This window comes from Anopheles bellator, chromosome 2 (assembly GCF_943735745.2).
Source record: "Anopheles bellator chromosome 2, idAnoBellAS_SP24_06.2, whole genome shotgun sequence".
NCBI classification, from domain to species: domain Eukaryota; kingdom Metazoa; phylum Arthropoda; class Insecta; order Diptera; family Culicidae; genus Anopheles; species Anopheles bellator.
In genome coordinates, this window is record NC_071286.1 from 33,811,570 (window position 1) to 33,838,426 (window position 26,857).

At 47.6% G+C, this 26,857-nt stretch overlaps 1 protein-coding gene and 1 non-coding gene across 2 annotated transcripts; one reads left to right on the plus strand and one right to left on the minus strand.

The window, feature by feature from the left end:
• Positions 1 to 156: 156 nt before the first annotated feature.
• On the plus strand, positions 157 to 239 carry Trnal-cag (transfer RNA leucine (anticodon CAG)). Its single transcript has one exon. It is a non-coding gene; the product is annotated as a tRNA-Leu (tRNA).
• Positions 240 to 557: 318 nt separating this feature from the next.
• LOC131212956 (rootletin) lies at positions 558 to 26,428 on the minus strand. The gene is made up of 6 exons (XM_058207053.1): positions 26,128 to 26,428; positions 22,821 to 22,961; positions 4,914 to 7,482; positions 4,635 to 4,838; positions 1,241 to 1,516; positions 558 to 1,148 (listed from the first exon to the last, which is right to left on the minus strand). Exons 1-6 carry the CDS (start codon positions 26,311 to 26,313, stop codon positions 823 to 825), a joined length of 3,702 nt encoding a protein of 1,233 aa, XP_058063036.1. The 5' UTR covers positions 26,314 to 26,428; the 3' UTR covers positions 558 to 822.
• Between the last annotated feature and the right edge of the window lie 429 nt (positions 26,429 to 26,857).

Here is a 26,857-nt window from a genome sequence, read left to right on the forward strand (position 1 = left end):
GAATATAGGATTTAGTGGGGTTTAATATTACGTTATTAGCGTTTATTATTTTTTTAAAGTTGACGATAGTTAATCGGTTTGGATTTTTATTGGATCAAATTGTTTTATCTCAAGCCCGACGTATCTGTTTGGCTTTAAGGCAGCTTTTGTTTGAAAGTCAGGATGGCCGAGTGGTCTAAGGCGCTACGTTCAGGTCGTAGTCTTCTCTGAAGGCGTGGGTTCGAATCCCACTTCTGACAAACAAAATGCCTTTTTGATCTTTTTTTTAAGTCTTGATTTAAAGAATAATGAAAAACAATCGAAGGATCAAGTGATTTTTTTTTCTTTTGCATTATAGAGACTTTGAGCCGTAGTGGCCTAACATTCGTCTCTTTAAGAAGATCAAGTGATGTGAACTGAACATGATCATCAAGTTGCATTCGGTTCAACAATTTTAGCCTTTATGAATAATTATAATGTTTCTCATTGCGGTGTTCCGCCGTAAATAATCATCTCTGTCAATCAGTCAATCAATCAATCAAGTCTCTGTCAATCAATCAGTCATGCTCTGCTGAACGGGTATCATTATATTTTCGGTTATATTCTGCACTCAAATCGATGTTTGTTTTTAAATTGGGATTCGCAGAGAAGCTCTAGATGCCTTCCGAGAGCCATCAACCTTACGGAGCTGCGCACATTGCCGTGCAACGTTGACGTCAGCAGTAAAAGAACATAGTATATACACCACCGAAGCGGCAGCTAACCGCCATAACGCGCTTTCTTCACAGTCACCTTAGGGAACCATTTGAGCGAGCGTTTCTAGTAAAACGGGTGATGATAACATCAGGAGTCACTTAGTATATCCTTCAGAATGGAACTGGAACTTCGCGCTGGCTGGAAGGTGGTCTGTTGGAGCATTGCTTCGGGCAGCAGAATCGGTTTCACCGTTGTGACCATATTCACGGGGTTCGTCATCGAGGTCGTGGCCGTCGGCATCGCCGTTCCAGCCGGTGATGATGACGCTACTTGAGCTCCACCGGCAACCGAAGGCTGACTTGCAGTGGGAGCTACGATATTCAAGAGACTAGAGTTGTCCGTGGATCTCGGGGCCGATTCCTTCTCCAGGAACTTTACGAACGCCTCCGTGAGCGATTCCTTGTTGTAGTTGCCTGCCAAGAAACGAAAAAAATGGAAACAACATGATTTATCGGGTGTCGTGTTCCGAGGGACAAATATGCAAAGTTCGCGTTACCCGCCATACCTTCGGCACCGCCGCTGGCACTGCCCAGAATGGTATTTAACCACCCTCCCGCACCAGTGTTTCGATTAAGGCCAACCTTGGAGCACTCCGCTTGGTCCATTGTCAATACGGACGAGATGAGCTTCATGATCTGCTGTTTATCGGCCGCGTTTGGAGCGACGACGTAACCGATGATAAGATTTTTTAAAAGCATCTTTTCCACCTTGTCCGCCTGGTTGGCTTCCGTCTCCTGAAGCCGGTGCTCGAGTGCTGAATACTTTTCGTCTCGTTTGGCCACTATCAAAAGCGAGGTAGAAAAAGCGGAAGGATATATTGTTGTTGTTGGTGATTGTTGACGCTTCAATGGTTGCGAAAAGCATTCGATGACATTCGATGATCAGTATAACAACGGTGGGAAGGATAAGAAACGGTCTTTTGGATTTAGTTGCTTTAAACGAATCGTTGAGCATAAGAAATACTGCACACGCGCGCGCACACATTCTCTGACCTTTCGTTTTTTATTTTCCGTTGAGCGTCACACTACATGGCTAGCACATGCGCGAACCAACAAGGTGTATGTTATCGCACCGACGAAGAGAGTATAACACAAGTACTGATAGTCGTGAGGGCTGACCGTGGTGTCTACAGTGCCCGTTAAAATCACACCAGTACCTGATGTAATACTCACTCCGGCGGAACCTCGGTGTTGTTAATGGTCGTGCAAATGCCTATGATCGTTCAAAAACACGTGCAAATGCATGGCAGCAGGCCGTGCATGGATCCGTCGTTTCCGTTCACCCCTTCGTTCAGGTGAGACACTATTGATGCAAACTGCACTGATATTTATAACGCATGCTAGAGCTTTGTAGCCGAGTGTAAAGGGGAGTGGTTTAGCGGAGAAAAAAGGTTGGCGAAAATGGTACAACATTTTACGAAGTGAGAATTAAACGTTCTTTACACACTTCACACAAATGATCGATGACAAAATAGTCCGCAGCAGTCAAGCAATATAAACTAATGCACGACATTGAAAACCAAACAGGACATATACAATGTATACAGAGTAACAAAGAAATTTGCACACTTAACACACACAGAGAGGATGCATAGAGATACGATGAAAACTACTTATACTTGGAGATACTTGCACCATGCATCCAATTAACTCTCGACATTGCTTTGTAAACAGTATGGGAAGTACTTATCTGGGCCAGAGCCAATTGGAAGAATTGAACTTGTGGAAAGTCTGCAAACTTGATCGTCCAAATACTTAATAAACAGTCAAACAGCAGTAGCAACAGCAACACATTAAGCAAAAACAGTACAGCCTACACGATGAGTTGGCCATGCTCGGGGGGTAATCTCAATCTGCAACGTGTGTTTCGGTGAGCACGGTGCTTCTTCGGTCCGCACCGGTCCACTGTCAACAGTGACACACTGTTACAATTTGAGATTGCCTCCAATCCATGCCGGCAATATATTTCGACTGTTCCCGTGGCCATTATACGCTTACTTAGTTCTCTGGCGAGGCCTGTATTCACTGCAATGGAGATGCAACTCTCCCGTTCGATACGAAACTGCGCGTTACTATGACAACATGGTGCATTGAGGGATGATAAATTGATAAAACTTAAACTGAACAGAAGCTTGATAAATGATCCGCGTTAAATGCTATATGAAAGCCGCGCACAGAAGAGATCTTCCAACAGGAGTTTTCAAACATGAGTTTGAATCGTAGTAAAAGAATACAGCACTACACTGTACTTACACCAGAGCTAACACAAATTGTTAAGTATGTACGAGCTGCAAGGTACACATAGTTCGCAACATAACAAAGCGCAAATTTCGGTCAAAAGCAGTTACAGCTAGAAGAACTTATACTTACGTAGAAAACGCTGCACAAGGACACTGATTGCGCGTGCAACGCATATTTGCCACTTAGTTTTAACAACAACTATCAACCATTTATCACCAACATCGAAGCAAACACAAACAACTCGTGCAGTTAAGGAAACATAAGTGCATTCTCTTTCATATCAGGTGCATGAACGTGCTTGGCTAGTGAAGCAACTTGTGTGATTCTGTGACCGCAGAAGGTGCATTAGAAAGCGAGGATAGTCGATGCGAAATGGGACGCTTGCATCTTTTTGTGTAATTAAAGACCGGTCCTCCCGGGCGTCTGTGAGGTGTCGCGAGTATGATATCGTTGTTCAGCAGGATCTCGAAACACAGTGTTATTTGTAAGCTTTTAGGATATGAATGATAAAATGTCGGTGTGCTGTTGTTTGTTGTCGAATGTGGTATGGCTCCTACACGCTTCTGTTCCGCCCGTGAGACGAAGAATTTGCGGTTTTCTTTTTTCATCGTTCATCCACTTTAGCCCGCCGACCTAATGTGAGAACAAACTTTGTGTGCCAAATTCTCGACGGAAAAGTGGATATCAGCTGAAATTCCGGGTGCATGAAAACGGGATAGCCTAGAATTACCAGCTGATATTTACCTTTCAGTCGAATGCGTGTGGTTCCGCTTGCTAAGTACTTTCATCTATTGGTCTCTGTTGGATTTTGGTTCGTGTAGGAGCGGTAAGTTATAATATGTAGACCCTTTTACCCGAATTGGTGCGGTATTCTTTTTCGGTTGATGATAATTTGAGCTACACCAGCGTTTTAAATGCCATGAGAAACGTTGTTTTAACAGGCATGGGAGCCTTTACGTTCGCACTTTTTCACACGCAACGCGCTCTGCCCGTGTTTTATGTCTACAGCAACCGTTGGGTTCGCATGAAATGAATTATTGGCCTAACACCGTTTAGAGATGACCTTTATGTTATGGCTTGTACAAAACACAATCGTTTTGTGTCGCATTGTTCGATTATTGAGCGCTTTTTGATGATGACACTGTAACGAGTGAAGCTTAGAATGATTTGGTGGTTTGATTGATTTGCTTTTCCCACATCAATTCTAGGACAAATCCAGGAGGAAAGGAATTATAATACGAATGCTCCCAAAGAACACAGCGTCACGCTTTCGAATGGTTAAACCTGCAGATACTGAATCGTTCCAGTTCAGGGGACCCGATGTTCAGAGTGTTGTTAGTTGTTTGATGCAGCATTGAAAAACGTAAGGCTATATCGTTAGTGTTAGCTTAAAAACATTACTTGCGAGCGCGAGGGAACCAGTGAAGAGTATTGAAAGTGCGATCGGTTATTGGGTGAGTTCCTCCTTAATGTATGTTAAGTGAAAGTATTTTAATCAAACGGCATATTCGATTGCGCTGGAAAAAAACACTATCCTTTGGTGAGAGCATAGTGGTTGCAAAGATTACAATTTCTCTTACGGTTAACACACCGAAGAGCTACGAACTATGGATGTATAATGAATTTAGCAGGTTAGTAGAGTGTGCTGATTAGACTTACGTTCATTTTTTAGCGACGCCACCGTCACTTGTGATATTTCCAGCTGATCCGATATGCGAGCCGCTGCCAGAAGACCATTTTTGGCGTCGATAAGTTGTTGTTGCAGTTGCTTTACTTCCCCTTTCAGTTGATTCTCTCGGCCTCTGGCACGGTCCAGATCATTGCAAATGTTTACGGTTGCAAGTTCGATGTCCCGTTCTTTATCTGTGACAAAAATGTGAGAAATGTGATTTTGTCAAGTCTCAAATTTCGTACCCACACCCCCATCCACACACTTACTCATTTGGAACTGCTCCAACGCGCACTGCAGGTTGGTCAACGAAGCCTGGTTCTTCTGATCCCGATCGTCCGCGCTGCTGAGCTTCGCATGAAGATCATCGCGCTGCTGTTGCAGCAGCTGATACTGGGTTTGCAGTGTTTCCGCCTGCTGGTTGGCCCGAATGCTGGCGGAAGTAAGCGCATTGGTGGACTTTTTCACTTCCTCCTCGAGGGTGAGTAGCTTGTGGCGGGTCTCGTCGTAGCGCTGCTGCAAGTCGACCGTTTCCTGTGTGTGTGCTTCTTCGAGCTCCATCAGGTGCTGTCGCAGGCGATCGAGATCGCGTTGCAGACCATTCTTCTGCTCCAGCAACTCCTGCTTTTCCTGCGACACCATGCGGTGGTTGGTTTGCTCCGTCATTAGGTTGGTCGTCAGAATGCCGCATTTCTCGCGCAGAAACTCCATCTGATCCGAAATCCGCTCGTAGTCCTGCACTTTTTCGCGCAACGGAATACATTCGGAACACGGCTGGGCGGCCTGTTCGCTCTGCTCTTGCAGCAACTGGTTAAGTCGTTGAATTTCAGCATGGTACTGCACACTTTCGTTGTGCTTGGTCGTTACTAGCTGCACAAGATTTTCTTTCTGCTGGGACAGATTTTCGATCGTATCCTTTTGCTTCTCCAACTCACCCTGCAACTGTTCCTTGGCGGCGGCGAGTTTCTGAAGTCGATTGCGCATTTCGTCCAGCTCAGCATCGGCAGAATGGGCGCCAAGCGTGGCTTCGCGTGCCAGCTGAATATCTGCTTCCTTCGCCTCTAGTGCCAGGCGCATCTCGTGCAATTTGGACTCCCAAGAGCGTGTGCTATCGGATGATGCCTGTTGAAGCTGGCGAAGCTTTTGAACCAAGCTGGCGTGGTCTTCATTGATTGTGGCTAGCTGTGCTTGCACGCTTTCCAGTTCCAACTTCAGTTGGTCCGTCTCCTGAGCACCCGATTGGCGCATTTCTTCCAACTGCATCACCAGTGCTGCTTCATTCGCCTGGCTAGCCCGCAATGCCGGTTCCAGTTCACCAACTTTCGACTTCCGATCATCCAGGCTGCTTTCCAGCGAAGCGACTTTCATCAGCAACTCTTCCTTGTCTTCAAGTGCCTCCTCCAGCTTGCAGTTCATCTCCCGGTACTCGTCCTCCAGGTTACGGTTAAGCTTGTGGGAGTCCTCCAGCTGTTTTTCCAGCACGACGATACTGTCCTCGGCGTTCTCGTTGATCGTTTCCAGTTTATTGCACTTCAGGTTTTCAATCTCCGCGATCAACAGATCGTTGTTTTTCACCAGACTAGAGCACTCCTTCTCGTACTGCATCAAATCCGCGTTCAGCGTGTCCTTGTCGTGTTGGATGCGCGAATTTTCCGATTTGAGGAAATTGATTTCCTTCGTTGAATCGATCAACTTTTTCTCCAGCGCGGACAGCTTGGCATCCACGTCCCGGGACTGCTCGAAGCGCTGCTCGAGGGCATCAATCTGCGTTACGTCCAGATCGAAAAACTTGCGCATCAGACCGTCCAATCGTGGATCGATCTGGACAGCAGAACTACGGGTTGACTCGCTACTGGCTGCGGCGGCTGCAGACTCGCGAAGCGCCTGGTTTTCCTGTCGCAGAACGTTTATCTTTTCGTCGCAATCCTTTTCCTTGGCATCCAGTTGAACCGAATTATCAATGATAACACTGCGCAGCTCGTTTTGCAGTTCACCGATTTCTCGCTCCAGCTGGCCGATATGTTCCGATCGGTCCAACTCAGCGGTAAGTTTCTGCAAGTGATCCCGCTGCGTACATGCTTCTTCCACTGCTTGCCTCATGTCCTCTAGTTCCGCTCGAAGTTTCTGCACTTCCTGTTCGTCCACCCTCGGTAACGCCACGAACGGTTCCTCGGCCGTCTTCTGCGAAAGTTCTTCGTGCGCTCGGAGCAGTTCATCGTACAGTTCACTGGATTCGGCCTGCTCGCGGCGCTTTTCGTCCAGTTGGCTTTCCAGGGCAACTACCGCTTCCACGTTCTCGCACACGATGCGCTCAAGTTCGGCGGTCAGCTTTTCCACCTCAGCCTGCAGTTTCGCGTTCACCTCGCCCGCTTCGGTGTGGCTTTGTTCCAAGCGTTCCAGGCGTTCCTGGAGCAAGGAAAGTTGTGCCTTCGACTCGCCGGCAGCACGATTTGCGTCCGCTTCCAGGGCGGCACACCGGTCCTGCAGCTCTCGCTTGCTGGCGACCAGGTTCTCCAGCACGACCTCATGCTGCCGATCGAGTTCTTCGATGTTTTCGTTCAGCTCCCGATTTTCGCTACTGACCTGCTGAAGCTTCTCGTTCAGCAGCGCGTTCTCGAGCTGCTGCTTCTTCAGCTGTTGGATTTTGTCGTTCAGTTGTCGCTGCAGGCGTTCGATGATTTCACCATCGTTGGCCGGCGGTTCCAGCGGAATCGTTGTCAGCTCGTTGCCGGACAATGGTGACTCATTGTCGTCTTTTTTGGAGGAAGATGAAGTGGAGGAAACATTGTTCTCCGGATCCCAAAACCAACTGTCCTCCAGCGCAGCATTCTGATCGTGCTGCAAAAAAAGGAAGCAAAAGTGACACGGTAACGGTTTTAATTGGATAGTGTCATTGTCGGAGCTCGGACTTGATTGTGGCGAGACAACATTTTATGTTGCACGTTTCATGGGTGATAAAAAGGCGTTATCGGCCGATCGGCCAGCGAACCGCACCTCACATCATTCCAGCGCGCACCCAACCGGGGTGTGTGGCCACAGTCGACCCACCGCATCCAGCGCGCCCACCCGCCGCCGTACAACAAACAACGAAGCTCGACCTTATCAGTTGGTCGGATAGGTACATTAACTTTCCGGTCGGTGCTTCATTATCATTATGGTCACCATCATTTTGTCATTATTTTCCGTTTTTTAGTGACCGTGTAGCAGCAAACCATAGCGAACCGACAAAAACGACGCGAGCCGTCGTCAGGTGGTGCTATTCGCAATATCTATCTGATGTCACTCATCGTTTCCTGGTAGATGTCGCCCCGATCGATCGCCAGTGCCCTATAGTTAGCGATTACAACATACGGTGGTGGGACGATTGCGGATCATGCTTCCTCCAGCCCATCGGGGCCACTGGGCACGCGGACCACGTCGAGTTTGTCGTCGTACGTGATGTGCGCGGTTGGGCTGCGTGCACAAAATTGCATGTTGTTGAAATGAGGACGATGCACAACAGAGTTCGGTGGCTACTATCGGAACCGTGGCGGAGCGCTGCAAATAGCAAAGTCGTGGGACACGATCTGATGAGTTGCGACGGGCAGGGGGCAGCCGATGGATGGATCGGATGTCATGCTCATGATTAATGACAGCCATTTTGCGAAATTAAATAAGCGCACTCGAAAGAAAAATCCCATCCGCTCCATCGGAACTCTCTCCGGCCGTTTGATAGTGCTAGACAGCGTGTGTAGCTTATCTAATGCGGGTACAGGCGTATTACGTCGGGTTTTCAGTCACCGTCGGCCTTTGCGCCAGGTAATGACGATCGTTGATCGTACGATGCGTACTACAATCATCAGAGGGTTCCGCCATCGTTCACTGCACAACAAGCAGCGCAACCTCCAGCGAAATAAAAGCCGCGACACAGCGTATGCCCATCATCAGCATAATTAAATCATTCTGTCAGCGCTATTTTCGACACTGTGTGAAACATGTTCAATACCCAAACCAGCAGCTTCTATCAACCGATTACATGTGGCAAGTGGAACTGCACAGCTCCTATCGCTGACAACAAGACAATACTATTGCAGCACACATTTAATGTGTGCCTCCGCCGTGTGGCACAAGGTTGAGGAGCTGGAAAATAGCAGGGTGACCGACGATCATTCACCATCAAACCAAAGACGGCGCTCCGCGAAGGAGACGGATTATTATGCAATACGTGTACGCATACGGCCAGCAGGAGGCCGGTGGTGGGTGGCTCAACTGATTATGCTATTCAAACGGTTCGCAACAAGTAGGATAATAAACTGCGGTCGGCGAAACAGTGTCTGATTCTGCGAAGACCTTGACGACACGTGACACGTACGACCCTATTTTGCTAGCTAGGGAAACGGTCACGACGAAGAGCATGTGCATGCGAGACGACGCGCTCAGTGGAAACCGACATTGTGTACCCACCACGCCACTTGTTGGTTCCGAGATGTGGGGCAAGATGAAACTAATTCCCGTATCAAGGATCGAAACGGGTCGGAACACACCGGCGTCATGTGTGGCGTAGTTGAGAAAACTTTTTGTTTTCACATTCCACAACTATGTTTGACCTCCAGAGAGTACTGCCTTCCAGTGGAATCTCCACCTTACAGAGGTCGAAGGAACATAACTGCTTCGCCACCGCATCAATCTCTTGTGGACGGTTTAATTCCACCATCGGGCAGCACAAAAAATCAATAGCGACGACAAAAACGGCCACAGCGGAGCGCGAAACGGAAGATGCGTGAGTAGTAAATTTATGCACGCCCCAGGTGTACGTCTCGAACGTCCCGCAGACGTGTCCGGGCATGTGTGTGTGTGGTGTTGAAATGCGTCACAGCTCAATTGATCACTGAACAGCTGATTAAAATGTGGGACAGAGCCACCTTATACGGAACACTCGGGCTGCTGGGCCCGCGTCGGCGCCGGGATCTCGGGAATCTTCCGACACTTCTAGTGCCCTCCGGCCGAACATGTTTGCTGTTCCGACAATGGCTGCGTCATGGCAAGTGCTGGCCCAGAATCTTCCAGCAGCTTCACGTGCGCTTCGACACGGCTGTGAATCGTCGAAAGAGGAGGCAAAATGGCGAGCGCTAGAACGTGACTGCTCACTTTATAGACCCAAAGCCACACGAACGCGTAAAACGCGGCCTGCACCTCTGCCTCTGCCGGGTGCTCGGTAAGTTGTTTCCCCTTCTCACCCATGTGTGCGCGTGTGTGTGGTTCCCAAGGAACCTTGGATCGGTCATCGGATCGACTTAGTTGCAGTGAGTAATAATGCACATCACAATGCTTCCCCCAAGGGCACTAGTGCAACAGAGTGGCGGAGGCCTGGACCCAAACACACACAGCCACGTATGACTGGTCCGGTAATCTGTGCTTCAGGACCAGGTGAAAAAACCTAAATCTCTAAACAGTGTCCTTCACTGTTCTGCCTGAAGTTGCAAACGGGCAGCTCGGACACCACTCACAGAGCCTTCCGGTGCCAGGTGCCACTGTGCGGAGGTCGAGAGGGGTCGTACTGTGGGCAGAGTACGAACGACGGAAAACATTGGCCTCTTTAGCCACAGATTGTCCAGCTGCAATGGTGGGCCGAGTGCGTGCGTTGATAAAATAAAGAATGTACGTTCGCCTCACCGCGAGCATTGAAGTCTTTCGTTTCCAATGCGGCCAAACAGAAAATGAATTAATCGATATTGATGTGACAGTGAAAAACGTAATCAAAAAATGGAAAATAAATGATAAAGATAAATTAAAACTAATTCAATTTTCTCGCCTCACATTCTTCGTCACGTTCTATGTTGCTATAAGCTACATCCGAAGTAAATACATGGCTAGAGCCTCGATCAAACGAATATGGGGAGATAAGCACTTGAAGTACCATGTTTGCTTTCGGACCATTGGGTAGCATTGAATTAGAGAGTTTATGCTGGTTATGCTTCTCACCTTTAAACGTTCCGAAAACATGGCTCACGTAGTTGAACTAATTTACACTATCTTTAAGGTGTCGGCTCCGTGGAACCAGTTCGCTAGACTGTTTTCCATAAATATTCTAGATAATGACTGATGATGACTGATAAATAATTCTAAGTATTGACGGATGAGTTTAATAATCTTGCGAACAGTTCCTCGTGCCAAAGAGCCACCAGAACGTTACCCGTTGCGCAAGAAATATTCTGCACGTGCCTTTCCGCGCTCATATCAAGCGGAGCACTGGCGGAGCACTTCTAACAAACAATAAAGAGCGTTTACTGGTATTAGCGAGCGATGAAGGACAACGTTTTCGAATCTACGGTCCGGTTCGGTACGGTAGTGGGCACAGCACGACGCTCACAGCACGCACTTATAGCATGGTCCGTAAGTGCACTTGCGACACTGTAGTCCGCCGCCGCCGCCGCCGCCGTCGGAGGTCATCATTTTACGATCGACGATGTCAACCACACGAACGGCGCATGTGGCCATGGTTCATGGCGCACGGTACCGGTCGTCGGATACTGCAATGTTGTCTCGAAACCGCACTAAAGAGAAGCGCAACGGATCATTATTTAATCGCTGCACTTTCCGTACCCTCGCGACGGAACCCCCCTTCAACACACACCTGTACACGCACCCCATCACCTCTGCCCGATATGCCGGATAGCATCGGGGCCGACAGACAGACACGACAGATCGTCGTCCGGCGATGGCTTGTCGCTGTCCGACGACGAATCTGTGCGCCCGCACGTTTCGCCTTATCGTTCGGGACAATGTTCTAAGAATTGGCCGGCGCAAGGAAAAAAACTCCGGAGATGATAATCTAGCGGTGCAGTGCGTGCTGCGGGGACACACGTTTCTTTGCGACACATCACCACCAGCACCGAGTGGAGCATATGGTCGCTGACGGTCGCGCCTGATGTTTGATCCGCCAAACGGCGGCCGAAGGTAATTCAATTTTAATGGAATGGACAGCGAGTGCATTGCATGCTAATTCCTTCTCCTGACGCCGGATGATAAACGGTGGCCACGATCCATCGGGGCAGATGATCGAGGTAGACACCATTTGTTTGAATACATAAAGTTTTCAGCCCTAAGTACGGACAGAGCAATGAGTTACGCCGCAAACAACCAGCATCACCACCAGCAGGCAGCAGGCAGCAGGGACACAGACACTTAAAAGGGTTTGGAAATTAGAATTCCAAATATCCCGGCGTGTCTCCCAGTGTGTGCTGTGTGCCCTGCGCCGACGAGCAGCGCAGCTGCTAAAACTGAAGCTGCTACTGAATATGCCCAAGCTACTTAACCCACATTCCCAGAGCACTTCCCGCGGCCGTCCCGGCCCCGGGGCGCGTCAGAACGTGAAACGGTGACGATTTGTCGTCAGTTACCGGCGATTCCCTCAAAAACCGCGGCTGACGATATAAGCGGGTACACAAGAAAAGCGAAAAGTGCAAATGTATGCTAAACTCGACACCACATAGACGGATATACGGGCTCTCCCGCGAGGGGGGTTTTGTATTCGAAGCGGCGCATGAAGGAACCGCCGGCAAGCGCCTTCGCGGACGCGCGAAGGAACTACACCACCGGGGGTGAGGGTGCCAGGGCGGAGGGGACAAGGGCGCCACATGCACGCTCCGTCCGTTCGTCGGCTGGATGTGGACCAACCGAACGGCCAGACACACACGCAGAGAGCCCACACTCGTTGCGGGTAAGGTGCCGTTGTGTTTTTGTTTAGTGAGTACATGTTAATTAGAATGCATCACGAGTTCGTACGGGTTATATAAATTTTCATAAACATACATACGTTTACCACGGTGCGGATGACAGCGCCGAACGGCGCGATGACAAACAGGAGAACCCAGCGCTAGCGCCGTCGATCGACGCTGCGCTACCGAAGATTTGAGCGTATTTTAAATAATTCATAACACCATCAGGCTTCCCAGTGCCACCGGCGCAGTCACTGTCTGGCGGGGCTCCCAGCGACTCTCCCCCCTCCCACCCCAAGGCTAGGTGGCCATAGATCTCACACCTTTGCGGGGTCAACCGCGTGGATGACCACCGAATGACCGTTGGGAGGAATCGTGCCCAAGCACAACGTGGTCCACGTTAAAACGTTAACAACGGTGATACTAATTTCAAAATGGCCCCGCACACACTTCTGATTCATCAATTCACTGACTCGAGCGGGCTGCACTCGGTCGCGCACTAGCAAAACGTCAGATTAGGGTGGATTGCGCAAAACAGGAAAGACACCGTGTGTCTGTGTCCCCTACAGTCCTCCTGCGACGCTCGCGATGGCACGTTTCGGCACGTTACGTCACTCAGGGGGCAGCGCGCGCGCGATATCGCGGCATGTCTCGAAGTCTTCACCACCATGAGACAGCGCCATTGCGGAGGACGTCACCCAAACGGAGTCCACGGGACGGCGCGCTGCGATTATCGTGACCGCCAGCGATTTTTACCTTTTTGCGTACCCCGAGGAACCCCGAGGAACCCCGAGTATCCCCGGATCTCTCGAGGTTCGTTGCTTCACGCCGCAATTTCCGATCAACCAAATTGCGGCGTGGCACACCACGTGGCAAAAAAGTGGTGCTTCCCAAACGCGGACGTGGCGAGTCGGGTGCGCGGCCGCGCTCACCATCACCATCACTGGTTGATATGAGAGGGGTCTGTCTACTTACTTGGGGTGCGGTGTTCCGGGGCACTACTTGCCACTACGGCCATCGGATCGTATCACACCATGATAAGGCGCACAGTCACGACAAACAGCTTCACGGCGGCCGCTTCCGGGCCGCGCATTTTGAGGTTGGCTTCGCAGCGGTTCCGTCAGGATCTCTCTCTCTCTACGCCCCGAAGTGGCCTAGCTTGGTTTCGGTTTCGGTGCCGCGCAGGTTATCGGTAAATAGGCGGCAAATAGGGCCGTCGTTTTGAGGTTGGACCGGAACTCTCTCTGACCGGGCTTATCTTTATGATGTTTGCACATCGATTCGGTGTTGTTTCTCGTGGCCATTTTGTAAGCGCTGTAAGCGGGTCGCTTTTTCTACCAGGACCACCTGGAGTAGTTCGAGGAATTGAGGGCATCTTCCGAGCCTAAATCCGGGCCTCAGAATGGCGGCGCCTCTCGTTGCTCTGGGGGATTCAGGGACTGTATCTCCAACTTGAAAAAACACACCAACCGAGAAGCGGGGGCCGCAGGGACTCGGTTCTAGGCACCAACCGTACACGAGCACGCTCAAGTCGCTACTAGCAGGCGGACTGCGCCATCGTCTGGCTCAAAGTGCTTACTAAGCTTTTCGAGCGGGATCGGCGCGACACCGCCGCCGGAACGAGCGGAACCGATTGTGTGCGCGTCGCACACACGCGGGCACGCACACATACATGCGCGCCAACGTGTTCAACGTGAAACCGTAACCGTCAACCGTGGTGTGTTTGAGCACACTAATGACACACTCTGCCGCTGTTCCCGACCCCACGGCCCGCCCGCCCGCCCGACTGTCGGCCGACAGCGTCTGACAAATTGACAATTGTTCGTTGCACACACACGCACGCACGCACACAGATGTGGGGTCTGATAAAAAAGGGGACACCCTCGCACCGCACCAACGTGTACAGTGTCACACGTCATTACTATCGCTCGCGGAACAATAAACATCATCCCAGCGGAGCGGATGGAGCGATCGGTGGCTACCACCACCACCACCACACAAGGGGAACCAGGGGCCAGCCAGGGCGGTTCCGTGCCTTGCTTATCGGTCATTACATTTCGGTTACACCGTTTCACCGTGCAACGTTATCGGACCGTCGCCGAGGTGGGATGCACTTTTCGCCCGGAAGCAGCAGGGAGGCAAGGGTTAACACACTGCGCGCGGATCACGACGACTTAAATGAGCACCAGCGGCGCACCGTGGGCCATGTTATATATAGTCGATCGCATTTGAGGCTGGCTGAGCTGAAATTGTCACCGGAAAAAAGAGACACCCTAATGCGCGGGCCAATGAGTGAGAACGACGCGCAGACAGACAGAGAGACAGAGAGAGAAAGAGAGAGAGTGTCTGCCTCGGGAAGTCAGAGGCATACCGAGGTGCAGTTGTATGTGCGATATGCTATATGATTGTATCAGTACGATATGTTCCGTGAAACGAACAAACATAAGAATGCGTCGTCGCCGTCGACGGGCAAAGAATTATCATAGCGCGAGAGTGGGACGCCCTATATGCTCAGGGAACAGGCCCGGTGCTCGGTCTTCTCGGACCGGCGAAAACACCTCCCGTTCCGGTGCTCCCCAACCGGTGCCGGTGGATAAAAGCCTGGCCCCAGCCCCAGCAGGTCAGAGAGCTCGAAGCTCGAAGATGACAGATCGAGGGACGCGCGATGTGCCCCGAAATGCAAGAGCTCTTAGAGCAACGCACCCAGGCGCACCACTTTTGGGTTTTGTCCCTCCGCCGCATCGAGCACCGTTTTATTTATCTACACGCTTCTTGCCCTGTCTGTCCACGAAAACAGGGAAGCCTCTGGCGCAGCGCATTGGCCTTTTCTCAATCAGCCGAGCAGGGGGTCCCGCGTATGTGGGCGATGGGAGAAGCGACCGGTGAGGGCCACAGTTGATCGGCGGTGACTGACACATAAAAAATGGGTGTCCGATGATGCACAGGGCGCAACTTGTGCAAACAACGCATTTTACACACTTCTGAGCTGCATGAGAACGGGTGTTAGAAGCGGCCGTCTAATAATATTGCGACCCCGGCCTGGAACGGGGTGTCCCATACGCAAACATCCTTTGCGGTGGGGGAGAGGAGTTTGCTTTACGAATTCCGGTCGAGGATTATCAGACATGCACTGCACAACCTTCCAACCGTTGTTACGCGTGGAACGAAATGGACGATCAGGCAAAGTTTTGGGACGGCACTGGGAAGTCTGAACCACACTTGAGGATCAAATTGATCAATCGTATCGAAGTTGAAAAATTAGAGAAAGGTTTTTGGGAGAACAGAATTTCGACCGCGATACATATGACGGGATTTGTACGTAGCGGACATCGTGAGCCGCTGTACCTTAGTCCTTAATGGTTACTTGTGGTCTACTGTTCACAGCTGAGTAATTTTCGAAAAAGGGACGAAATAATAACTAAGTTGATAATTTTTTCAACCAAACAAGGTAGCTCTTCAATAACGTATTTCAAATCAATCGGCCATTTGATTCGTATTCTGTAGAACTTTGGTGACAGAAAAGAACTATACAAAAAAGGGGACTTTTATCGAAAAATTTCAAAAAAAAATCCTATAAAATGACAAACTGCTACAGTTGAATAATGTTGAAGCTCAACAAAAAATTATCTCAGATAGAAAAAATGTTCCTCTTAGATACTGAGCTCGAAAGTTAAACAATGCACTAGAATGAACTCTCTTACTCAAGCGGCTCCAAGAGAAAACAGGATAAAGAGGATCCTTCTTTGCAAAATATTACCAATTCTTAAAAGTCTACCTATTTCTCAAACAGCTTACCAATTCAAGAACATTTCTCGCACAACGTACTTCAGGATATTTTATGTTTTCCCCACAAGTTGTACTAAGCTTGCGAGGCATTTGTTTGAACAAATGTGCCATAGGGCGAGGCAAATATATTATGGCTACAGACAGACCACCTTCTTTGTGTGGCGATCAGTGTTTACTGATTTCGAGATCGCACCGTGACAGTGCTTGTGCAAGGTCCCTTCGCTCTAGCGACTCATTGCGTAGCTAGAACTAACACCAGATACAGGATTCGCTACTTTTATCCTTGTTAAGCCGTGTCCTTTCTTTTGTTTTTACAGTTGCTAGTATACCGGTGTACCCTAAGTGGAGCAAGTATTAATTAAATAGGCGTTAAATCTCTTCTGGAGACAGATTCGAGCTCAATCAAGCTTTGGCTGCGATGGGTTTGAAGTCGAATCAAATGAAAAATCAATGTTTCAAACAAACGTCACTTTTACCGTTATTATACTACATATGTTGAAATAGAGCTCTTGGCACTAGGCCCTTCCTTCCTTCGCAAACATTCCTTTGAAAGATTGCACGTTCATTCGCTCAACAACACTTGTAATATTTGCTTACATTTATTGCATAAAAACCAACATTATATAATTACGACAACTTTTCCTAGAAAATATTTTGTAAACTGCCGCCAGCCTCATAATCTATTTTTCCTGCAAACTGCAGGGGATCGTAGGCGTACCGTAATGGTGGCCAGTAAAAGCTAAATTGTCGCCTTTAACGTCTTCCCAAGGGGGCTGCTGCAGCTGGTATGCTGTGTGCGTTCCGTGAGATAACAAATGATATTTGCACCTGCTGCAACAGTGCATAACAATGCACGGCGGCGACTGGCCCCGGAACGGACGACCGGTGCGGTGTCCAGGCGGATGTCTAACTTTCGGCCCAGAAAGCGAAGTCATCGGCGAAGAAAAAATGTTTCGGTTTCGGTTTAGACGGCGAAGGTTAGTTTACCCCACACGGAAGCCATCAATCGGTTTGCCAACACCATTTGCAATCCAGTATCGGTCGGCGGTTGCGTCCGACGGTGATGATAAATGGCCCTCAATCAATGTATCAACTAATTGCAAAGGGTCAGGTGAAGCGTTTTAACACAAACCTTGAAGCGGAAACCCTTTTGCTGGACGGCAGGCAGGAGTAAGACGGCCGGCAGTAAAAAAGTGAATGCATCACTCCGCTATCTGTGCCCAGCGGGTAGTACATAGCAGCGATCAGTCAAGTTCCATTCAGTTTTATGTTGGCGGTGTGGTCTTCGTAGAAAGCGAGACAGAGAACCATTTGAGTGGCGTGTTGGAGCGACCGGGAGGGACCAAAATTAATATCGATATGCTAATTTGCCGTTAACCTGCGTCCGAGGCAGCGAGAGAGATCAAACCAGAGCAAGAGCGAGATGAAGACCGAAGTTGAAGCCTGCGTCTAGTGATTCTTCGCACAGGACGCAAGATGATTCATAGGGGCGCATCGACCACGAACCTCGTGTCGCAGCACTACTACACTTTATCACCGTTTCTGAGGTCCTAACTGGATGAGGTCTTGTTGGGTACGAACAGCTACGCGACTTTTTATGCTTTTTTCGGGCGTTTGTGGTGGGTAGCCCGTGGACCAGCACGCAGGAAGCAACGCAACGTATGAATCAGTGTGTGCGCAGCACCGATGCGTTCGGCACCTTTGTGGCGAGGGAAAAACAAACAAAACTTCCCGAAAGGTGAAAAAGGCGAACGGAAACGACAAACCTGCTACAAACAACGGCGGCCGAACCGTGGCGCGGTGGCCTCGTTTCACTATCCAACCGTTCTACATGCGCACCGGCACCACTAGAGAGGACCACAAGGCCCAGCGCTTACGCACTACCGATAAAAGCCCTCGTCGCAACTTCACTTGGAGGACCCGGACCCTCGCCCGTGGCGCATCTGTCCCGGTCCCGGCGCAGGAAGCTGAGCGTCAAACAATATTTCAATACCTTACAACCGAATTCCACACTTAATTTGAGCCATTCGCTTTCCATTCGCTACCGAGTGCGCCGCCTGGCCGGGGCAGGGCAAACGAATGGAGCACAGGGTGGGACCGCCCGGTAAGTAGCCGTTCCGTTCTTCGCCCTCCTAAGCACACGGCGACCAGGCAGATTAGAAAAAGATCATTGTACAGAAACCCCGGGCAATGGCTGCTCCAAGCGCGTGTGTTGGACCACTTTGGATCGCTTTTTTTGTTGTAAATAAATAGGAGCTTTGTTGGAATTGGTCGGAGAAGCAAGTGTGTCGTTGAGCCATGTTCCATGGGCGCTACGCGACTAAGACCGCTTGGGCTCGCGGTCGCGGCCAATGCAAACGGACGGACTTCAAGGATAGATACAATCGTTATACCGACCCCTCACCATATTCCTTCTGTTTATTCACACCACACGGAGACACAACACAACCGCTAGGGGGCAGACCAAGCGAGACATATTTCAGCTGGAGTTCCATAACTTGAATACAGAAACGTGAAAACATAGTCCATTTTTTTGTGCAAAATTCATAGAACAGGTTCTTCGGTCATATTTAGGTTCAGTCGGCTACTGTAGAACGTAACAGTGCCGTACGTATTAACATTAGATTCGTTTTGCGACGCATTATTGAATGTTCACTGAAAGCCCTTTGTGGACTTAGTGGCCGACTTCGGCTCTTATCGTCAGGTCAGTTTACTGGTGGTAATTTAGCATGCACGTTCATTCCGTTGCATCATTGCTTTTTAGGTACAGTTTCGACGTATGGCTACAATGAATCGAGCTGGAACAACTCAAAATATTGTACCGTAAGTCAAGGATAACAAATTGGGTTGTTTGATGCGGCTAAACACTGTATTGCTAACCAATGTCGCAAGACTCTCCGAAACAAATCATACGTCCAGAAAACAGAATGATTGTGCAAGTGCATAGAACCTGTGGCACAACAATGACCAGTTTATCAACAATATAAATGAATAGCGGATTATCGTAAAATAACCCGTAAGCGTAAATAACCGGTACCGTAAACTGTAGGTGTTCCAACTCATCATTTCTCGCAACAACAAAAATCATCATTGGTGGTCCACTCGAATAAGGACATTTTGGTGCAGAAGAACAAGTAAAGACACCTGGTACACCATGGAAAAAGACTCTCTCAAGACTCTTTCTGAAAACAACAGCAAAAAACTATGCGTGGCTAATGCGGCACGCGGAGGCATAACAGCACCCGGCAAGACCAAACACCAATTTGGTTGAAATATCTCAAGACTTTTTGTTTTACTTTCAACGACCCTGCTTTGAGACGACAGCTGGTTCCACGTTGAAATGCAGAAAAGGGCAAAAAGTACAGTTCCGCAAATGTTAACGGAAATTCGTTCGTTTGCCTTCGTACTTCGATAGTTAAGGTAAACCGGCACCTACCGGCCACAGAATACACGTGCAAACCGCTTTTGCTTGCACGATAATCGCAGAAAAAACACATTTGGAAAAGGTGTTAAAATGGATCATGAGCATGTTTCAAGACCACCCTTCACGAGGCGAAGGATTCGCGAAGCGATAAAAAGTTCGCAACGTGATTCCATCGTAATCTTTGTTTTCTTTTTTTTCCTTAACAGCGAAAAACTAGTTCAACTCTGCTGCAATAGTTTTCCTTTCGTGCCAGACTCATTGCTATATTTACTGAAATTGTAACAATGTTGTGTTGTAGATCATCAACTGCAACATATTTATTTCATGAAAGTAAATCGTGTTGTCGAACAAGATAGCTTCATAATATTGCATACTCACGACTATAGCAGGTTTAGAATCAACCAGTGCTTTGAACTTAGGCTGACAATAATAACTATATCAAAGGGTGACCATTCGCCCTGTTTTGTTGATTGCGGTAGGTACCCGTGGCTAACGCAGTTTTAATACCCCCAGTAGCCGATTTCTATTTTTCACGCCAGCCAACGGGTACTGTCCATTCTTTGAGACCCCAATTTCACACTACTAATCACGATAACCGTCTATCACAAAAATGTCCACCGTACCGTGCCGGTACGGTGCACACCTACCCTAGTTTACCTCCCATTTTGTTCTGCTGGCTGGCTGACCGATCGTACTAGATGTTTAATGTGGCCAACAATTTCCCTCATAAATACGTTGCGCGTCTTTGAAAATTAAAAAAAAAGAAATATTTCCTCCCTCAGGTGATCTAACCACTTTGCACTTTTTGCCCGTCAACGCATCCGGAAATTAGTGAATCAAGCGAGCGTGTAATGCACTTCATACTTTCGGGTACAATAGATTCCCGCTGCTGCTGTTTCGGTGTTGCCCGTGGGCACTCATTTTTATTAATAGAAAAATAGATGTGTATGTCAACGAGAATATATAGAACAAGACAATCTAAAATGTTGACATGAGTCATACATACATGAGTGAAAGACTCAACAAACCATGCCGAACGTGATCCAAAATCTAGTGTAACTGAAACTAACATTTAAAACATAAAATAGTTGAATCTTGGATTTGTTTGATAAAAGAATTGATGAAAGACCCGCATTGTGGAAGTTATCTGAATTTTGTTTTTTGGGGGTTATCTCAATGATTTAAGTGCCTTGCCTGCATGTAATGGTACAACAATAATCAAGGTTGATCACAAGATCGTTCGAATACTGTCTATTGGTGTAAATTTGAACAATTGACCAACAAATGTCTGATCAACAACTTCACCCAATCAACTTTCAACAACCCACAAACCACCTATCTCGGCATGTATGCAGGTGGAAGGATCGCTGTGCTGTATTAGCGTTGAAGTAAGTTTGGAAAAATGACCACCCTGGTTACAGTAGCAAAACGCCATTCAATATGGCACGGCGCAGTCTGTTCGCGCATTCGTTAGAATTGGGATGGCACACCAATGACACACCGAAACATAGTTTTACTGAAGCCAAAATTTTTCTGATCGAAACATGCTGTACACCTCCAGTAGCCATGGATGATGATTTTCACAAGAATTATCCTTACGATACGGTTCTAACCTTTTTCGGGGCACCCTATCCTCGGCAGTAACCAACCCTTAAACCGGAAACACAGGATCCGCACGGAGGCCACCAACGTTGCTCTGCGATGCGATGCTGTACACTTTCACACTGCACTTACGTGTTATAAAGCACGAAAAGGGCATGTGGATCGTTTTTATAGACCAGCAGTCATTGCTCTCGTGAGACGCTTAACACAGGGTAGGTGGTTAGATGTTTAGTGTTATCGGCGATCATCGATTGGTGGATTAGAGCGCATAGATACGTTTCGACTCTGCTCATGCGCAGTACTTCGAATGGAAATCAAACATAAATCGATCGATACATTTGAATCAATCTACGAGGAAGCAAAACCCAGTAAAAACGAAGCGTTTGGCTTCAATATGATTAATAGTTTGGATTCGTTTTGAAAAATGCTTGCGCTGTAATCCATTGCCTATTTCACTTATTCATGTTTGCTGCAAAAATCCGATTGTTTAATAGTCAAAAATTCAAACGAAAGAAAATAATGTTTCAATTTGTGTTTCCAGCCAGGTTCAATATCCATCTCTATGTCTATATTGTATATTTATACAACCATATATAGTAAAAAAGTGTGTAACCATATTTTTGTTAAGCATTGGCAGTATCAGGAATGTAGGGCCAGGTTGCCGGCATTGATACACGATGTTCGTGCCCGCGAAAAGGTTAAAATAACGTACAAAAAGCAGCCGCCAAAAAGGAAAGAGCGAAAAAGTATTACACTCCGCTAATGGTGATAATAATGGGCAACCAGACGCTGGAAGACATATTAACCTCCGTTTGCGTAAAAGATACGGGCACCACTTTCGATACCTAGGGCCCCAGTTTGGTGCGGTGTGGTTGGTTTAAACTGCCCCCCAAGGTTGGGCTAAACGTTGACGTTGGCTAGCCAAGTCTGGCACACATTTGTTCGAAATAAAACATGTTTATGCTGGCCAATCCCTTGCGCCTTGACGGCATGGGGAAATTTCATCAAAATTATACCCATGTTCGGCAAACTATGGGCTGCACAATACCAATTCCATCAGCGTAGGGCTCGTTATCAGTTTGCCGTGTAGAAAAGGTACTAGGCTAGCCTGTGCCCCTTCCTTTCCGTAACACTTTCGCGCTCCACCTCGAACAAATATTAGTTCTGATAACGATAAAGGGCAAAAATAAAAACAGTTGCTCCTTGATACGACACAGGAACTGCGATCGATAAATGGGAATTGAGAATGCCGCGCAAGCACCAGCGCACTCATATTGGGCATCAGGAAAGTATAACGCCCCGCTCTAGGAGCGCGCCGCCACAAGTGCCGCGTTTATAGTCTCAAAGGGGAAAGCACACGCCAGCGGCATGGATATGGTGAATTTCAAGCGACATCCAGCATGGTCGCAGGATGTTGGGAGAAAGACGACCGCTCGATTTTCGTTTGTGTACAGTGGGAACGGAAGGCGCGTTGGCTGCGTCTGTGCCGTTTGTGGTGTGGGTCTCACTTTTATATCCTCTGTTTGCCTTCAGATAACGTTCTCGGCCGTGTTGGTGGATATCGAGGGCAGAATCATCCCTCCGTCGAATTTCATGCCCGGGGAAAAGGTTCACTAACGCTGTCCCTGGATGGGGAAAGAATGAAAACAGCAACTAGATTCACCTACCACGATCTTGGATGTCGCTTCGGTGGGGACCTTCGACGTCGACGGTTGGCTTGGTCCGGCTTGCTGCGATGTTTGGTGAGGATATTGGTTGTGTTGCAATTGTTGCTGATAGTCGGCGACTTGTTTGCGAAGTGTCGTAATCTGAAACGAAATGACAGTTACAAACGGGCATTAGCGGTTCCGGCGTGAGACCAGTGGTCTTATTGGTTCGTTTTTATTTGGTTCGCTGTTTGATTGTTGCGCGCCTCTACTTCATTCTCAACACCCGCGGCGTATGGCGGGCAGTGTGTACCGCACAGCAAAAATGTGTCTTAATTATTGTACTTTTTTTGATTATGAATTTCGCTTCCTTTTTTCCGACCACAAGCGTTGACTGCACAATGGCCATGGCAGGTTTGACGGTGACAAGCGACCAGAGAGGCACTAAGGGTTTTCCACCACCGTTGAAACTCCAGGCAGATAGAATTATCAGGCTTTTGGAGGCCCCCAGGCCCTCCCGCGGCCCTGACGAGGCAGCGCGCTGAGTCAGAGGTAGGTTGGTGGTACATAACTACTGAAAGTTCTAACCGGGCAGCCCTCATGTACGATACGCAATCAAGTAAGTTCGTCCCCAGTGCCGGTAGCTTTGCGGGGGCCATTGTCATAAGTGCACACCGCGTATCGCTGCTGGCGGCGGCTGCACCAGGGACGTGGGAACGGTGCACATGCTAATCGGTTTTGGTTTTCTCCACACTGTCCCACGGCCACCGCCGCCATTCGCGGGGGCCTGCAATTTACGCCGCTATTGAGAGACTCCAAAACATTCAAACATTCGAATAAGCCTCGACCACACCGCCGGGGTGATACCGGTTTTTTGGGAACGGAAGAAATTGTTTTACGATAAACGTAGAGTAGTGTAGTGGCAACGGTCACAGCCACTGCCTCTGCGGTAGACAATTTATGTCTCCTCGGCGCAAAGCGCCAACCCAACGCGTATGGGGTTTCCCTTCCCAGTCATTGTTTCGTCAAGCAACTGTTGCCATCGCGTGAATGATGTTTTTCTACATACATGTTCAACATTATGGTTCAAAATACCTACAGCAGCCCAGGGAACAATGTTGGGGCGTTGTTTTTGAGTTTTGTCTTACTTTGCTGCTTACAGGCAACATTACTTTCTTGCTTTGCCGGAATTTATGCGGAAATTACTATGATTTTCTTAGGATTTACTACGAACGATCCTAGAAGAATACTGCAATCGCTCATTCAACTACTTATTAATACGAAGAAGACCAATTTAACAGATTCATTCCTACTTGGTGGGGTATTAGAAACGTCTTGGTGGGGTATTAGAAAATCACGTAACAGAAAATGAAGAAGAGCCTTATTCCTTTAACTAACACTTTTAAAAGTACGTTAAGTTGTTTAAGTTGTTAAGTTTTTTTAATGACACGATAAAAGAATGTGTAAGTGCTTGTTCGTGATATCATTGTTAGTCGTTACTTGTTCTGTTTTATTGGTTTACCGGGTGATACATCGTGCTGCGCATGCCGCTGATAAGGACCGACGGAACTGGAACATCCAATCGTCGACCAATATGAGCTTGTGGCAATAATGACGAGCATGGTTTAGCTGTTCAAAGAGGGAAGCCTAGGCAATAATGGGAAGGTTGGCGGGGAAAATAACTAACATCCGCGATCGAGCGCACTTGTATCTACACTTGAAGCCACGTTTAAAGTGTGTAAAGCACAAACCGGGGACTGCATACGTATAAAACAGTCATGTCTCAGTCACTACTACAACAGCTTTTACGAACGTACGATCACGAATGTACGATGTTACGGTAATGAATATGTATTTGTAGGATGTATTTTCTTCAAACTAAAATTCTGTTTCCGGTCAGTGTAAGCCGTACAAAGCACGAAGATCGTTTATACCATTAAACATTTTAATCATGCCGCATGTATTCATAAAATTTCAGTAGAGTACTTCTCCTCCATTGGAACATTTGGACAGATTTGACGTCCCCAATGAGGAAAAGGATAGACTGTGCTGTAGAAAACATATAGAAAAAGTTAGCATCCATAGCGTAGTAATTGTGGCGTTGGTTTGCGGGACGAAATCATTTGTGACCTGAATAAAACAATGTCGTCACACAACGTGAAATCGTACTCTATTAAACAGATTCGCAACCGATTTACCACAGTTTACAGGCAACGTAACTTCTTGCGCCATATTATTTTAACCGTTTCAAGCCAATGTGTAGCCGACACTCAATGACACCGGTAGCGAAGGGACGGAATCTCATTGGATGGCATCGTGGACAATTCTAGCTGGCAATAATTTAGGAAACGGTGGTTGGTAATCTCCTCCACATTGGTTCACAGTAACACAGTGCCAGCAGAGCAAAGCAATTGCGTATCGGAACTATGCACTTCCACCATGTGTAGTGATCGTACGGACCACACGCCAGTCAATTTGTACGGTTCCGGTTAGGGTCGGACCAAAGCGATAAACCTTGGGCTCCATAGTGCAAGCACGATATGCAAGCAATTATGAAATATTGTTTGAGCCACAACATCAATGATGATGATGATGATGATGTTGACAAGTTACCGACAGAGAGTCGCGTTCTCCTGGTTTGTGGTGGACAATGTTCGACGCTGACGTTCTTCGTAGCTTTGGTGAAAGATCGCAACTGCAATAACCACAAATGGACACACCGGACAGCGCGTCCGATACAGTGCGGCTCCAATATCATATGTAGCGGAACGAATGTTTCATCTACAGTTTCTGTTGAGCTTTGAAATGTGGATCGATGATTTTAAAGCCGCATAGGAAGCTGGTCGGATCGATTTTACAGTGATAACATCGGATAGAGTGAGATGCTGCCAAATTTCAATTCGCAATAGGATCGTCGTGAAAAGTCGTCGTGATCGTAAAAAGCAAAGGCACGAATAGCTTTACATAATTCACAAACGTACTTCAATAACAACGGATAATGTATAACCATCAACGCAACTTCCCATGTCTCCAAACCGTTCCACAATGTGTGTGCACCTGTTATCACTCTCATTAGATATTTCTTCTTTGGCAATCGTTATTGAAAGCTTCAGCATGCACATTGTACTATCATGCTAGAAAATCCGGAAAAAGGTTAAAAGAACGAGAAGCTACATCAACGGTTTCGGCGATTACTTCATAAGGACTTAATATGGCTTGCCCACAAAAAAAACAATTCATCAATACCAAGGAAAAACAATCGAAGCAAATTATTGTTGTAGAGCAAATTATTGTTGATGTAAAATATTGTTGTAGAGATGTTTCTCACCTCCTGATCTTGCGTCGAACACAGACTCGTGAGTTCATCAATTTTTTCCCGGGAAGCAATGATTTCTCGAACGGGATTGGGCTCGCCGTCGTCGTCACCGATTCCTTCGGCAAACACTTCCTGCGTAAAAGTGGTAATAGAACCCTTCACTTTGTTTATACTGTCGTTCAGTTTTAACCAGGCCATTATATTGTCTGTTTGTTCACGGCCGCAAAGAAACACGTATGCACAGAACGAAGATTACAAGAAATAGTGGTTCACATTACAATATAGTACACGATGCTTTCCCACAGATCAGATCATTACGGGTGGGAAAATTCTGATTGGGCAAATTGTTACACGTATCCTTTTTCGAATATTCCTGACGATCTGTGAATATCAGGACAACCACGAAATCAAAACAAAAACATTACACGCAATGACAGCAGCAGTTTGGCAGTTCGTTCGATGTCAATATGCTGTAAGAATTATGCTGTAAGTTTGTACACCGTTAAATGCTTTGAAACTTGAGTGTTCCTGAATTAAGCTCTGAATTACATTTTGTACCCTGGAAAAGCATTTAATTTAATAAATAAAACCACACTGTTGCTGAAAAGAAAACAAAACGTTGATTGATCCATTCTCCTAATCCGTTGTTAAACAATAACATACTCATTACTTAATTTATTGTATGTGTAGCATGTTTGAAAAAAAATGGTCCACATTCAGTACAACTGCAACATTAGAAAAT